At 38.4% G+C, this 14,301-nt stretch overlaps 1 protein-coding gene across 6 annotated transcripts in view; it reads left to right on the top strand.

Annotated features, from left to right (window-relative positions):
- The window catches only part of LOC140205228 (MOB kinase activator 2), a 207,791-nt gene that overhangs the window by 150,646 nt on the left and 42,844 nt on the right, over positions 1-14,301 (top strand). Inside the window, exon 1 of one of the 6 annotated variants that reach the window (XM_072272645.1) lies at positions 13,277-13,423. The exons of the other annotated variants lie outside the window; for them this stretch is intronic. Within the exon in view, the coding sequence (XP_072128746.1) occupies positions 13,317-13,423 (107 nt within the window). The 5' untranslated portion in view covers positions 13,277-13,316. Of the gene's footprint in view, positions 1-13,276; positions 13,424-14,301 lie in introns of those variants that run through there. 6 annotated transcript variants of the gene reach the window in all.

The following is a 14,301-nucleotide window of genomic DNA, read 5'->3' as shown; positions in this document are numbered from 1 at the left end:
TCATAATAGCCTCCCAAAGCTCATTTCTGATCCTCTTTAAGCATTCAGGATTGCCAGTCTTGAACATCACAGATGTAGTCCTCAGCAAACTACGAGTCTCCTGGTTCAGTCAGGGCTTCTGCTTTGGATATGTTCTCAGAGGCACATGTTCATACACACAGGTCCTGATGAAGTCTCTCTAGACTGTAGCATATTCATTTGGATCTGAAGATGAATTCCTGAGTGGGGTGCAGTCCACCAATTCAAAACAGTCCTGAAAGCGATCATTTATCTACCTTGACCTTACCTTGTGCAGTCCTCACCACTGGTGTTACCCTTGTCATAGTTTTCCGTCCTTTTGTGAGATGCTGTCACTGCTAGTTTTTAATGCAAAGCAATTAATAAAGGCTGGAAACAAGGTGGATAGCATCTGCAGGAAGTTCAACGGAATTAACATTTCAGGTCCAAGTCTATTTTTTCTGTAACTTTCAATTTTGACAGCAGGGCCAAATATGCCATCGATTCTTAAACTCTGCTTCCATATGTCACAACCAGTAATGGTTTTATCGTCTACAATTTATTAGCCATTGGCCACTCAAACCTGGCAATTATCCTTTGTCACATGGCCTGAATCTTGCTAAAGAAACAAGAGGTGCTGCCTTGTTCAGAAAGGTGAGTAGCTAGTAGTTCAAAGCTCCTATGCTATAGAAAAAGATAAATTAAAAATTTGCACTGGGGAATTGGAATAGAATATAAATATTTTCCTCAAAATTTAAGTTAAAAGTTAACTGAAAAGCACCAAGATATGCACATTGTCATGATTATAAATGAGCATCCAGTTTATTCAGAAATCATTTCGGAGCTTTGCGTGACTGCATTCAGCTTCCTTCCTCTCGAGAAACAAGTTTGTCTCTTTTGCAGATCATAGTCATATCAGATTCTAATATGTTTGCCAGATACATAGAACCTTAACACAGTGGTTCTCATTAATTATACTTTCAAAATTAATACCAGTAATTTGAAAGTTCATCATTGCTTTTTGAATCTTTTTTTTAGTCAGCTCTCTACCCTTTTTGAAAGTGTACTTGTTTGGAGTATACTGTGCTATCACTTAATCCAAAATGTTAAAAAAGATATGCCCTCACATGTTGTATGCCCATTTGTTATGCTTTTAAATTGTGAGGTAGACAGCTAAGAACGGGCATCATGTATCAGTGGAGACTGAATGCAATGAGAGAATAGGGGGAAAAGCAAAATAAAAATCTGTCTAGCTACCTGGGACATTCCTTTATTATTTCCATGGGGAGGTTGATTAGGACACTAATTTTGCATATTTTTAATGAAGCCTTAATATAAATGCATGCAATGTTACAAATACAGTGGATTTCTCTATTTGAAACTAGGAAGAAAATAGGCTGACAATTATGATAAAATCTTACTATACAATAGTTTCAAACTTCAAAATATTTAATTATGTACTTGGAGCAAGCTGACTTTAACATTACCAGGCTAACAAATGGAACACTAAAGGTTCTCGGAGAGCTGAGATTGAATGTGGTAGAACCTAGAGCGAGAAACACTCTGCATCTGTGAGAGGAAAGGAATTGGCAACTTTCAGGTCATGCACTCTCAGGACTTGATTGGTTCAGGGTTTAGAACCAAAATGTCCGAGACTTCTGCACCTCCTGCCTGATGGTAGTAGCGAAAAGAGATGGGTCAAAAGCAGGCAAATGGGATGGGTTCAGGTTGGGGATCTTGGCTGACATGGAGAAGTGGGCTGAACACCAATCTGTTTTCTACTCTCAAGCCTCAACTCTTTTAATCAGCACAGTGTAGTGAGGCTGAACATCAGTTTGTTTTCTGCTCTTTGGCCTTGGCAGTTTAATCTGGCCTGAAGTCCGCTCCAGCGATGGCTGTACCTTTATTCTCGAGAGTCAGATGCACTGAATCCTTCAGGAGATTATAAAATTGCTAGGTCACACTACTAGTCACAGACCTCCAGCCAGATACAAAGTTCAAGAGTCTTCAGAAGACTATAGCAAGTGACATGATTTTCCTTTAACAAATCCATGGCAACTTCCTCTAATCAGTTCTTTCATTCGTGTGAATTCTGTCCCTGACTCGGAAGAGTTCCCTGAAAGAGCAAGAAATGTACCAGATCCTTGTATTCTAATGTAAATACACCTGGCATTGCTGTTTCATGGGTTTTGTGATCCCATTTGTTCAAACTACTTTTGGCATTTTGTACTCCAGTTTGTAATGTAGCATCTACTGGCAGGATTTCAGATGTGTAATTGATTGTCATCAACTGTTGGTCTAGAACTGTCTTCTGTGAAAGTCCCAATCCTGCTTCTTCCACCTCCAGCCTCTCATCCCAGCCTCGCTCCTTGTATGTATGTTAAAACTGATATATTTTAATCATTTCCATTTGGTGACTTTACATGTTTTGTTTGTTTCTATCTTGCAATGCAGACTTCCTGAACATGCCTTGATTTTTTTCTCCTTGTTACTGAAGATGAAAAGATGAAAGGCCAAAGATTTTTTTAAAATATCCAAAGCTGATCATCTTGATAACATGGCCATCAAAGAGCCACATGTTTGCATGAGTGCTTTGAGAAACAGCTAGCCAAAGGCTAACAAGTCCAGGCATATACATGTGTTAGTGGCATTGCAGCAAATGTTTAGACCTGAGGATCTGACACTTTTTATTTCCAATGAAGGATTTCTTAAGCAACAAATTAAATGTTTCATTGTACATCATATGTCCTTTTGACCATCTATGAATTATTGTTTCTTGTGATATAATTTGCATTTGGTTTGGTCACCCACACCTTTTTGTGTTCAGTGGATTCCAGTTAATCAGGGCAACCTCTTATTTGGGACAATTCTTAAAGAACAAAAGCTAATCAAGAAAATAGCTGGGATTTCCTTCATTAATTTGGGATGCTGTGCTGCTTAATTAGCACAGGAGACTGGTGCCAAACAGTTTCTAACTAGAGTCAGTCATGTGCACATCACCATGCTTACAGTTTTTCAATAGTGTCAGTTTGTTTGTGTGTTCAAAAAGCAGTGATTTTTGTCACTGATGGTGAGAAATAAGCAGCAGGACAATTCAGATCTGTTTTACTCACTGTGGTTTCAATCATTCAGGCTTGGAGAAATGGTGAGTGAAAACAAAACTATTTAACTACTTCAGGAAGTAAGCAACTAAGAAGAATTTGAAGGTATCAACAGTCATCTTGAATGTTACATTGAAATGAAGATCGAGGATGCAACAGTTTCGAACTAGTGTCACTTGTGTGGCCGTTAGAAACTACGCAGCACTTAAAGCGAATATATTTTAAATAGTGCCGGCTACATAATCTTGTTTTATGTTTTTCATTTGGGCTGACTGACAGTGAATTAAAAAGCAGTGTTTTTGACGCAACTTCATGCAGAAAGGCAATGAAGGCAGACCATTACTCTATGTATATGCTGATTTTGTTCATTTACAATCAATCAAAAGAACATAGCACCATACACTGTATGAATTCCTCTGTGAATAACAATTAGGAAATAATAGTTTTATAGTATTAAAAATATTGGTAGTGTTCTAGTTCTCTATTTCATTTAAATACATAATTTTTTTATTCAGTTAAATGATAGATTTTTAAAAAAAATATTTCTATGAAACTTCGACTAATTGTGGCAGCTGCTTAATTGGGCCAAAGTGTACCAGTACGGATGTGTCCCAATTAACTGGAACTCATCGTAGTCATGAAACTTTCCCTAGGTAGCTCTTACTCCACCACATGATTAATCACTCCTATGTCTAATCCTTTTCCTGACACATTGATGAACCTAGCATGCATGTTTCCCACCAAGGATAAATATTTGCTGGTTACTTTATTCTTTTTCTGCTTTCCCCAGTAACTGTATGTAGACTCTTGTAAAACAAAACACACCTCCAATTTTTACATTTGATGTCACTGATGAGAAATCATTGGTTTAGATCAATTTCAGTTGGTCAGCACATTTTCTGCAGCATGTTCATTTAACCTGATGCCTTTTTACATTCATGCAACTTAAGAAATCAAATCGGTACAGTTCTTGGGCTTCACTGGAAGCCAGTAACTTTCAGTAATAGTAAGTCAGATCTGATTATTCTTCAGATAGTTTTGATATTTTGAGTACCATTTTTATACTTAGTAGAAAATCCTTCCCACTCTGTGGTGCACTGTTGAATATTTTAGTACTTGCTCCACAACATTTTGTACTGGTTATATAGAAGGATTGCCCTATCATAGTGCCTTCATATGGAGATGGGAATTGCAGTGCTTAGTGAGGGTAAAATATTTTGGAAGTTCCCTTCTGGGTTAAATGTTTTCTGGTCAAAACTACACATTACTGATGTTGATTTTAATGAAGGTGATAATGTGTGGTGTCTTCCCAAATTCAAGCCACACACTATGACTTGGGTAACTACTGTACTCTTCTAGCATATGTAATAGGGAGATGGCGGAAACATTAGGCCATTATTTTGCTGTGTATTTAATGGGTGGATGTGATGTATTTGAAATAGAAGGAGCTATTAACTACCTAACCAAATTCAGTAGATGAAATAACTAGTTTAGATGAATTGCATCCATGCATTCGAAAAGAATCCAAGGAAGATATAACAGAGGCATTACCACAGAGTTGATGAATACAGTCTAGCGAATGCAGAACTGGGGAGACTGAAAGGATCACTTGTGAGCTTCAGGATAAAGCTAAAAGTGCAAGGAAAGAGTTACCAGTGGAAGGAGGTGAGAAGTGGTATTGAAAAGTACTAAGGCTATAAAAGCAAAAAAAATCTTGAGTATTAGGATTTATTTCTTGAAAGAAAGAACTGAAAAATAATTTTATTGCTAAAAATGTTTGCAACTTGCATAGTACTGCACACATTTTTGAGTCATTGAAAAAAGAGCAGAGAAAGTATACGAGGCTGATGCTAGAAATAAGAGCATACAGTATTAAGAAAGGATAAAGAAAGTGAGAAAAGATGGCTGAGGAATGATCAAAGGTTTTGATAGATAGAATACAGTGATGGTTTCCACATGTAGGAAAGAACATAAATGTGCAAATAGAGGCTGTCATTATAAGATAGTGACCAAAAAATCCAGAAGGGAATACATTAACAAATCCTCTACGGCTCATTGAAGTAAGAAGATGGAATTTACCACAGGAAAAATAATAAAGATGCACTTAAGGGGAGGCTAGACTATGGAGAATACAAGGAATAAGGGAATAAGAGTGTTGTGCTGAAAGATTTCGCTAGGGAATGGAGGTTTTCTGGAAAACTTAGCCAAATTATGCAGTGTTCTGCTGTTCCCTGATGTAGCTTTGGTGTGATCTATTATAGGCTAATAAATAGACCATAGAGCAGGAACAATCCCTTCAGCCCACAGTGTTGTGCCAAACCAGCTAAATTACTAGTCAAATAACCAACTAAACAAATCCCTTTTGCCTACACAATGTCCATTTCTGTCTATTTCCCTCCCATTCATGTGCTAATCTAAATATTTTGTAAAATCGCCAATGTTTCTGTCTCTACTAAGATCCCAGGTAGTGCATTCCAAGCAGCTGCCACTCTGTTTAAAATAAACTCTTCTGCCCCCTCCCCCACTTCTTCTTTGAACTTGCCCCCTTTCACCTTAAAAGCGTGCCCCCTGGTATTAGATATCTCTTGGGGGAAAAGATTCTGCTTGTCTACTCTATGCTTCTCAAAATCTTTTAAACCTCCGTCAGATCTCTCTTCAACCTCTGCTGCTCCACGTAAAACAACCCAAGTTTGTCCAACCTCTTGTTATAGCTTATATCCTCTAATCCAGGCACTACCCTGGTAAACCTCATCTGCACCTCTCTAAAACTTCAACATCTTTCCTATAATCAGGCAACCAGAACTGTATGCAATACTCCAGATGTGACCAAACTAAAATTCTATAAAGCTGCAACATAACTTCCTGACAATTGAACTGAATGCTTCGACTAATAAAGACAAGCATGCTATATGCCTTCCTAAATACCCCATCAACCTGTGTAGTCACATTCAAGGAGCTACCACTTCCCTGTCCCACTACTATCCCAAAATTTCTGCCATTTTCCAATCCCGGCCAACCTAACACAAGATTTGACTTCATACTTTCCCATATTGACTGTAATATCTACCTCCAACTTAATAAGTGCTTGTGTTGCTATATCATATTCCCTTTCTTTACCTGATACACCTACATATACAGCTACCTAACAAAACTATACTACTATTCCACACTCTCCAGAACATATAAATTATAATACACTTCTATCAACAGATCAGGTCTTCTTGAATGCTTAAATTCCAAACTCTGTAGTACCGAGGCAAAATCTGAGCAGATCACGACTCTATTTGGCATAACTTGTTCACCCCATTGCATGCTAATGATAATGGCCATAAATTCTGCTGTATAGAAAGACAACCCATCTGTCAGCCTTTTCCCCCATCTCAACATTAAACCAGGGGGTAAATATTCCTGAGCCTATCTGCTTTCTAACTGGTTTCTTAGAACTGTCTGTAAAAATAGGCTAAAAGGAAAAATACTGCTGCTGTAAATGACCAGAAACCCTCTCACCACCCACAAGACCCTGCCTATCCCCCAGTAACATCAAATCTAAACCCACATCTGGAGATTTCCAGGATGGAACCCCTGGCCCAGCCACAGTTTGACTAATCTGCAAATCCCCAAGATCACACTCCTGCACGTATTCCCTAATTATCTGCCCAAAACGTTTAGCAACTCTGCTAGTATATTCCCAACAATCCATTAAAACTGAATTCATCAAATGGGATATCCCCCACCCTACTACAGGATGCAAGGCTCAATTTTTCTTTCAGCAAGTCAAGAGGTATTTCGCCTAGTTCAAGTCCCAGTGCATCTCTTGGTGTGGTCCAGAATGCTCCATTACAGATTCTAAGTTCACTGGCCTGTAGAACACCTAACCTATATAAAATTGAACAAACTTATTAAAGCATGACTAATTGTCAGTAAATACCCCTTAGAGCTCCCCAGTCATACCCAGCCACACAGCACATAAAGTTAATGACCTGCTTACATTTATTCTCCAAAAACTGTGTGTTCTCCAAGTAAGTCTCACATCCGGCTATAGCCCCAATTATGTAAACATGGGAACCCTAGATAGCAAACAACCATACAGAGTAAAGTGAATACCAACCTATGTTTCTGAGTAAAAACCATATATCTTGACTTAGAAACAGAAAAGTTAAAAAAACCAGTCCAAAGACCATTCTTCCATTGTTGATAACACTGTTTGCATAGACCTTACCACATACACAGTATTACAACCCCTTTTCCCATTATCAGCATATAGAGCCAAACCGCCTGACCTGTGCGCTGTGCAGTTGGTCTTTAAAAATCCCTCCACGTGTCAAATGAAGACTTGCTCGAAAACAGCTGTTCCCAATTAATCTTTCTAGTTCCTTATGCTCTCATAATTTGCCCTGCTCCAATTAAATACTGTCTCGCGAGGTTTATGTTTATCGTTATCTGTAGCTATCTTAAAACTTCAGGAGTTCTGGTCACTGTTCCCTAATTGCTCCCTCGCTGAAAGGTCAGTCACCCAACAAGGCTGCTTACCCAACACCAGGGTAATGAAAAAAAAATGATATTATTACCAGATTAAAAGGAAATTAGATTTCTCAAATTGAGTTTTGGCGTAATGTTCATGTGAGTCATATGCTTCACACTGAATTTCCAAATGGTAAGCAAATTTTTAAAAACTTGATCTTCACTGGTGTGGGTGCACAATTGGTTCATTTATGCAAAAAATTTAAATGTACAGGCCCGAGGTTCTGAAATGTAATAAGTATTGAGGATAGTGACAGAAACCATGTGGACGTGGACTGAGGAAATGAACAAATATGTAGTAGAGGAAATGTAATGCAGAGGAATATGAACTAATAAATTTGGAAGGATGAAAGGAGAAAGATTATGCCTGTTCAGAATCAGATTTATTATCACGGTGTGAAATTTGTTGTTTTACCGCAGCAGTAGAGTGCAAAATCTTAAATGTACTATAAATTACAAAATTAAACAATACAAAAAAATGACAATATTATGTTTTAACTGCAAGAAAGGAGAGAGTGGGAGGATTTGAGAAGGGTATATACAATCAAAAGGCTGTATAATTGATGGCACTGAGTGCAAAAGCAATGGAATTATGCTCAACAGTTTAAAAAATACTAAGGAATAATAGGCACAGAGTTGGCTCTTTAGATTTGTGTAACTCAATTGAGGCAAACATCAGAAATGATGCCACAGCTCTTGCACATGTAGAAGAGATTAGTGACAATAATATAAAGCTGAGGACCTCAAATTTTCTTCTTGGGCTCTTGGAGATAATGTTGTCTGCCTTGGAACAGAGAAGTTAGATGATGCTGCCAGCTTGTACTCCTTCCCCTTGCCTACCTTCTAATTCTGGCTTTCAAATTCTGATGAAGGGTCTTGGCCTGAAACGTCGACTGTATTCCTGATCATAAATGCTGCCTGACCTGTTGCGTTCCTCCAGCATTGTGTGTGTTTTGCTCAAGATTTTCAGCATGGGCAGAATCTCCTGTGTTTCAGATGAAGTTGCCCTAAATCATAAATGATATTTTGAATATTTTCATTAGAGAATACAGATTTCAAGTAACTAACTTAACAAGAAGATTCAATGGTAACTTTGTAAATAATTGGTAAATTGTTTTGTAATTGTCACAGGTACCGAAGTACAGTGGAAAGACTTGTTTTACGGACTGTTAATACAAAGCAGTACATTTAATGTAGTCCAAGGTAAAATGACAAGAGAATTGTAGAATATAGGATTGAAGTCATAGAAAAAGTGCAGTACAAGTAGACAATAGGTGCAAGGTCACAATGAGGTCGATTGTGAGGTCAAGAACCTATCTTATTGTACTGGGGAACCAGTACAGTACCATTTATAAAACTAGATAATTGCTGTCCTTGTGTCTGGTGGTATGTGCTTTCAGGCTTTTGTATTCAAATGCCTAATGGGAAGCGTGAGAAGAGAGAATGTGCAGAGGGGAGGATTGTTGATTATACTGGCTGTTTTAAGGAGGCATCAAGAACTGAAGACAGAGTCCACGGAAGGGAGGCTGGTTTCTGTGATGTGCTGAGCAGTGTTCACAACTGTCCGCAGTTTTGTGTGGATATGGGCAGAGCAGTTTTCATGCTAAGGCCTGATGCATTCTGATAAAATGCTTTCCATGGTGCATCTGGTAAGATTCAAAGGTAACATACCATATTTCTTTAGACTGCTCAGGAAGTAGAAGCACTGGTGAGTTTTTCTTTTGGCAGTGGTGTCTATGTGGTTGGACCAGGACAGACTTTTGGTGATAATGTCCAAACAACTTGAAGCTCTCAAACCCTCTTGATCTCAGAACTGTTGATGTAAACAGGAAAATGTGCACTGCCTCTCCCTTTGAAATCATTGATCAGGTCTTTTGTTTTGCTGACATTTGAGGAAAAGATTGATGTCACTTTTGGAAGAACTTGGATAAATTTGGGGAGTGGAAGATAATTCCACAGTGTAGAGCCAGATCCAAGGAATGTAGTGAGAATAATAAGACTTTTCCAAGAGCCAGTACAGACATGATGGGCAGAATGTGCTGTATCACCCAGATCCTATATTCACTTGGATCACATACAGGGGCATCTTGTTCTAAAGTTGGCTGTAGAGGAGTTCAGTCTGATTTGTATTTATTGGTGGTTTTGGAGTTGGAGGGCGTTGTACTAACCAGTCATACTGGGTGGACTGCCTGCAAGTCTCTAAAGAATTCCAATAACTAGAAAGTAGCACACTTAAGGGTATTGTGCCAATCGTGATGTTTATTTCATTTTTACTCTTTCATGGTTTGTATCAATTTGCCTTAACTTTAGACCACTGTACTGCTTAGAGCAAGTTTCTGTTGGCTTGTTTACACTGACGGGAAAGGGACTGAAAGAAGCCAGTTCATGCGTGGTTCTGTAGGAACTACATTTTTCAAAAAAATTCTGTTGCCGTTTCAACCTGTCTAGTCAAATAGCCTAGACAGATGTGAGCTTGAGCATGTCCTGGCATGATTATACTATGCATACTCTGTTCTTCACAAAAATGGCACTGACAGTGACTCAAAGTAGAATTTCTTTTAAATGAAGTTATCCTTTTTCTTACAATCTTAATATAATACACGTACACTTTCACATGATGCACACTGTAAATGTGATAACTGGAGAATCCACGTCATTTGAAATATTGATCGCAAGCTCATGAGCAACTGATTAAATTATCAAAATTGCCTGTTGTGTAAGCTGAACTTGACTCCAGATGCTATAAACCTGTGACAATTATGTTCCACTTCACTTCTTGTGTTATATCACTTATTGCTGCATGCATGATTGAAATTTGAATTTGGTCTTAAATCTGTATTGTAAGGTTGTTAGGTATTTGGAATTTAGCCCAATACGTGGTAGAAAAGTGTTCATACCTTCATTTCTATTTTCTTGTTATCTATTATTTTGATATTTTAATGTTGGTTAGTGGACTGTTCGTTCTTCAGTATAATATTAATTTTCACTTCCTGCAACTGGATATCAGGAGTGCAAATTTGAGAGCATGACCTTCTGGGTTCCAACTGTGAATTGCTGTTCATTGAACCCTGCTGAAAAAGACAATTTGTGACCAACTTGTACGAATGTGATTTGGTATCAGTAATCTTCCATTATGGAATAGTTTTAAAGCTTTCCGTACTTTCATCAAAAACTACCAGTTTAAGCACTTACTTTCACTCATGAATTTCCTTTCTGAAGGTGGCTCACAACTATCTTTTTGAGGGAAATTAGGAAGGAGCAATGATTACCGGTCTTGCATGTGACACAGCTTGAAAAAAGAATAAAAATAAAACCAAACTGCATTTACTGTAAACACGGTGTTACGTTTATCTCCTTGCGAGTTTAAAAACTGCTAGTCAGACTTGTTATAACAAAAAGTCACTGAGTTTTGTTTAAAGCATCTCCTTGGCTCTGAATGGGTTCAGAAATTGATCAAATAAATATAGTAATTTTCAGCTGCAGTTACACTTTGTACCATGGAATGGAAACATTTTATTAATTACTTCCGTAGCAGAATGACTGGTAACAATTCTGAAGATTTTGCCTGCTGTATTAGGCTCTTCAATTTTAAACATGCTTAAGGTATTTGGCATAGAAGATATGTCTGTAAATGATGGTCTAGCCACTTTATTCCTTTATCATGTATGGGTTGCAATTTCACTGAAGACAACAACCCATAGTGTGCTTACATTCAAACCAAGAAATTTCAGGTGAAAAGATTTTGGGATAGTTAGATGTCATACCCTGTATGTGTACTGGTGCATGGTGTCACTTTTCTGAATCACTCTTTGTTTTCAGAATAAAGCTAATTTTCAACAAATTGAATTTAGTTTAAGTGGATAAAATGTTTGATGTAAAATGAAACCTTTCTTCAGTGTATGAGAGGTTTGCTCCTGATTTCAAAATGTGAAAGTGGCTGTATGAATAAGTGATCCATTTTAAACTTGTGGCTTTTGTGCAAGAAGATGGTGAAAACCGGCTGATAAATACAATCTCTCTGTAGGCAGCCAGTTTTGTACTGTTATTATATCACCTTGTACTACTGTAACGCACTGATCAATGTATGAATGTTATGAAAGACGTTTTTCACTGACCTCAGTATAGGTGATAACAATAAACCATTTTACCAATTTAGATGCTTCAGGCTATGCTTGTACATCTCATAACAGATTAACATTAATAAAGAAAATTGTTCACCTTTTTTTGATTCAAAACTAGGAAATGAAAGAAAAAGAGAGTTACAAGGCTGGAAAAGGGCCCTTCAACCCAACTCATCTATGTCGACTAAGGTCCATATCCTTACAGACTGGTCATCTCGTGCTCCACATTGCTAGCTCTTTTAATACTCTCATTTCTACACTGGCATCTGACTTTGGCACCTCCACTACCAGGGTGAGGCTAAACACAAACTGGAGGAATAGCACCTCATTCTGACTGGGTCATCTGCAACTCAGTGGCATGAACGTTGGATTCTCCATTTTTGGGTTGGCTTTTCTCTCTCTGCCTCGCTGTGTGTGTGTCTCTCTCTGTCTCTGTCTCTTTGTCCCATTTCACTCTCTTCCTGATCCATCCTGTTCTTCCAGTACTCATTCTATTTCTTCCCCTCCTTTACTCATTCTGTATTCACTCATCCCCCCCTTAGATTCTCTCCCCTACATGATTCCCCTCTGCCATCCCCAGTTCCCATCTTGATTACATGCTCCATGTTCCTCTCATCATCTGCAGCCCTTTGTTGCATCCAACTGACACCAACCAGCTTTGTCTTGATGTCCACTCTCTTCTTCTCTAGTTGCCTATCACCAACCTCCCCCCCCACCACCACTTCACCTGGATTCAATGATCCTTTGCTACCTCTTGTTCCACCCCTTCTCCGCATCCTTTTGTATTATATCCATCTTTCAGTGCAGATGTATTTCTGCCCAATTTATGGACTGTTTCCCTCTACAGATGCTACCTGACCTGCTGAGTTCCTCCAGTATCTTACTTGTTGCTCCAGATTCCTGCATCAGCAGATGCTTGTCTCCCTGTATACCAAGGGCTCCTAACCTCTTTTATGCCATGGAGCCTTGCCATTAACTGAGGGTTCTGTGGACCCCAAGATAGTAACCCCTGCTCTGTACCTTTCCTATCCACTAATGTCTTTTGAACATTTTAACTGCACCCACTTCTACAGTTCTCCAGCAACTCATTCTTAATATCCACCATCCTCTGTTTGGGAAAAATTGCCTCTTGTTTCCCCTTTAAATCTTTACCCTCTCACCTTAAACCTGTACCTTCTAGTTTTAGACACGTTTGTGCTGAGAAAAGACTGAAAATGACTGGTCAGGAGGGAGTGAGAAATTCTAGTAATGGAAGTCTAATCACACTATCAGTAGAGATGAGAGGAACATGCTGATGCAGAAGCTGGTTGCTGCCTCTTTTATCTTTTAAATTCTGTGCAGCTGTTTTGAGCATTACGCCTGAAGTTTTCCTTCTCTTCGTAGACACTCCCTAGATTTATGGCCTGAGCTGTTGATGAAATCAATGAACTGCTTGTCCTTTCATGCCAAATCCAGGCACCTCCTGTCTGATTGGCTGAAAATGAAGGTTGTTTAAAGCGCATTGCTGATGTGAATGTGGTCTAACTAGTTTTGAGTTGTAAAGAGACAAAGGAGGTTTGAAGACTGAGAAATTACTATGGTGGGAGATCATTTAGACCATAGTGAAGACAGGTCATTGCTTGGACAGCAGAAAACAGGATTGAATTACAAGATGGTGCTACAAGCTATGGGAAAAGTCCTAAGGTAGAGGGCCACTTGTCTTTTGCAAAGTAATTTGTGGAAAATGTGAGGGAAAATACAGCAAAAATTGTTATGGTTTGTGTGTTAGTTCATCTATGTCAGCTATGGACATTAGAGCTGAATTGAGCAAGTGTTTGGATACCATGCTGTGACTTTTATTTTTACATTCGTGCTGTGTCAAAAGCAGTTACTTTTTGCATAGTAAATAATTTGCGAGCAATGTAAATCCTCCAGGTTTCCTCCGTGGCTCGGTTTTCTCCCACATGCCAAAAAGATGTATGGGCTAGGGCTAGTAAGTTGTGGGCATGTTATATTGGCGATACTTGTAGGCTGACCCAGCACGTTGCAAATGATGACACAATTGCCATATTTCACTATATGTTTAAAAATTTCAAATCTTTTGATTAGTATATTATCCAAGTTTGTAGTAAAACTGTTTTCAAGTTTGAGGTTTTTTGTTTTAACAAGTTAAAGGAATAATGAAGGAATTATCCCAGAGAACAATTTAGGAGAGAAATACCACCAGTTGTGACGTATAGGAGAAAAATTTAAATGATAGAGTATATGCTTAATTTCCCAATTTAAGTATCGCATTGTCAAAAATCATTTGATGAGATCTGTACTTCTAGAGTTTCAACGTTCTCTTGTACTCTGAAAGTTAATGCTTAATCTTGTGACGTTACCTGCATTTGTGAGATTTAATGCCTGACCGGGCTGTGTTAACAACCTACACTCTACCAAGGCTAACATTTAGTTAGCAATGCTCTGGAGAGTAACGAATAGACTGAAATTTACAGTTTGTTTATGGCATCTATATGTTACAACTAAAGAGAAACACACGCTTTTACAGAGCCTTTGGATTCCATTCAGGACACCTCACT

The sequence above is a fragment of the Mobula birostris genome, chromosome 11 (assembly GCF_030028105.1).
Source record: "Mobula birostris isolate sMobBir1 chromosome 11, sMobBir1.hap1, whole genome shotgun sequence".
Taxonomy (NCBI): Eukaryota; Metazoa; Chordata; class Chondrichthyes; order Myliobatiformes; family Myliobatidae; genus Mobula; species Mobula birostris.
The sequence above is the reverse complement of the archived record's forward strand: the minus strand, read 5'-3'. Positions and strand labels throughout refer to the sequence as shown.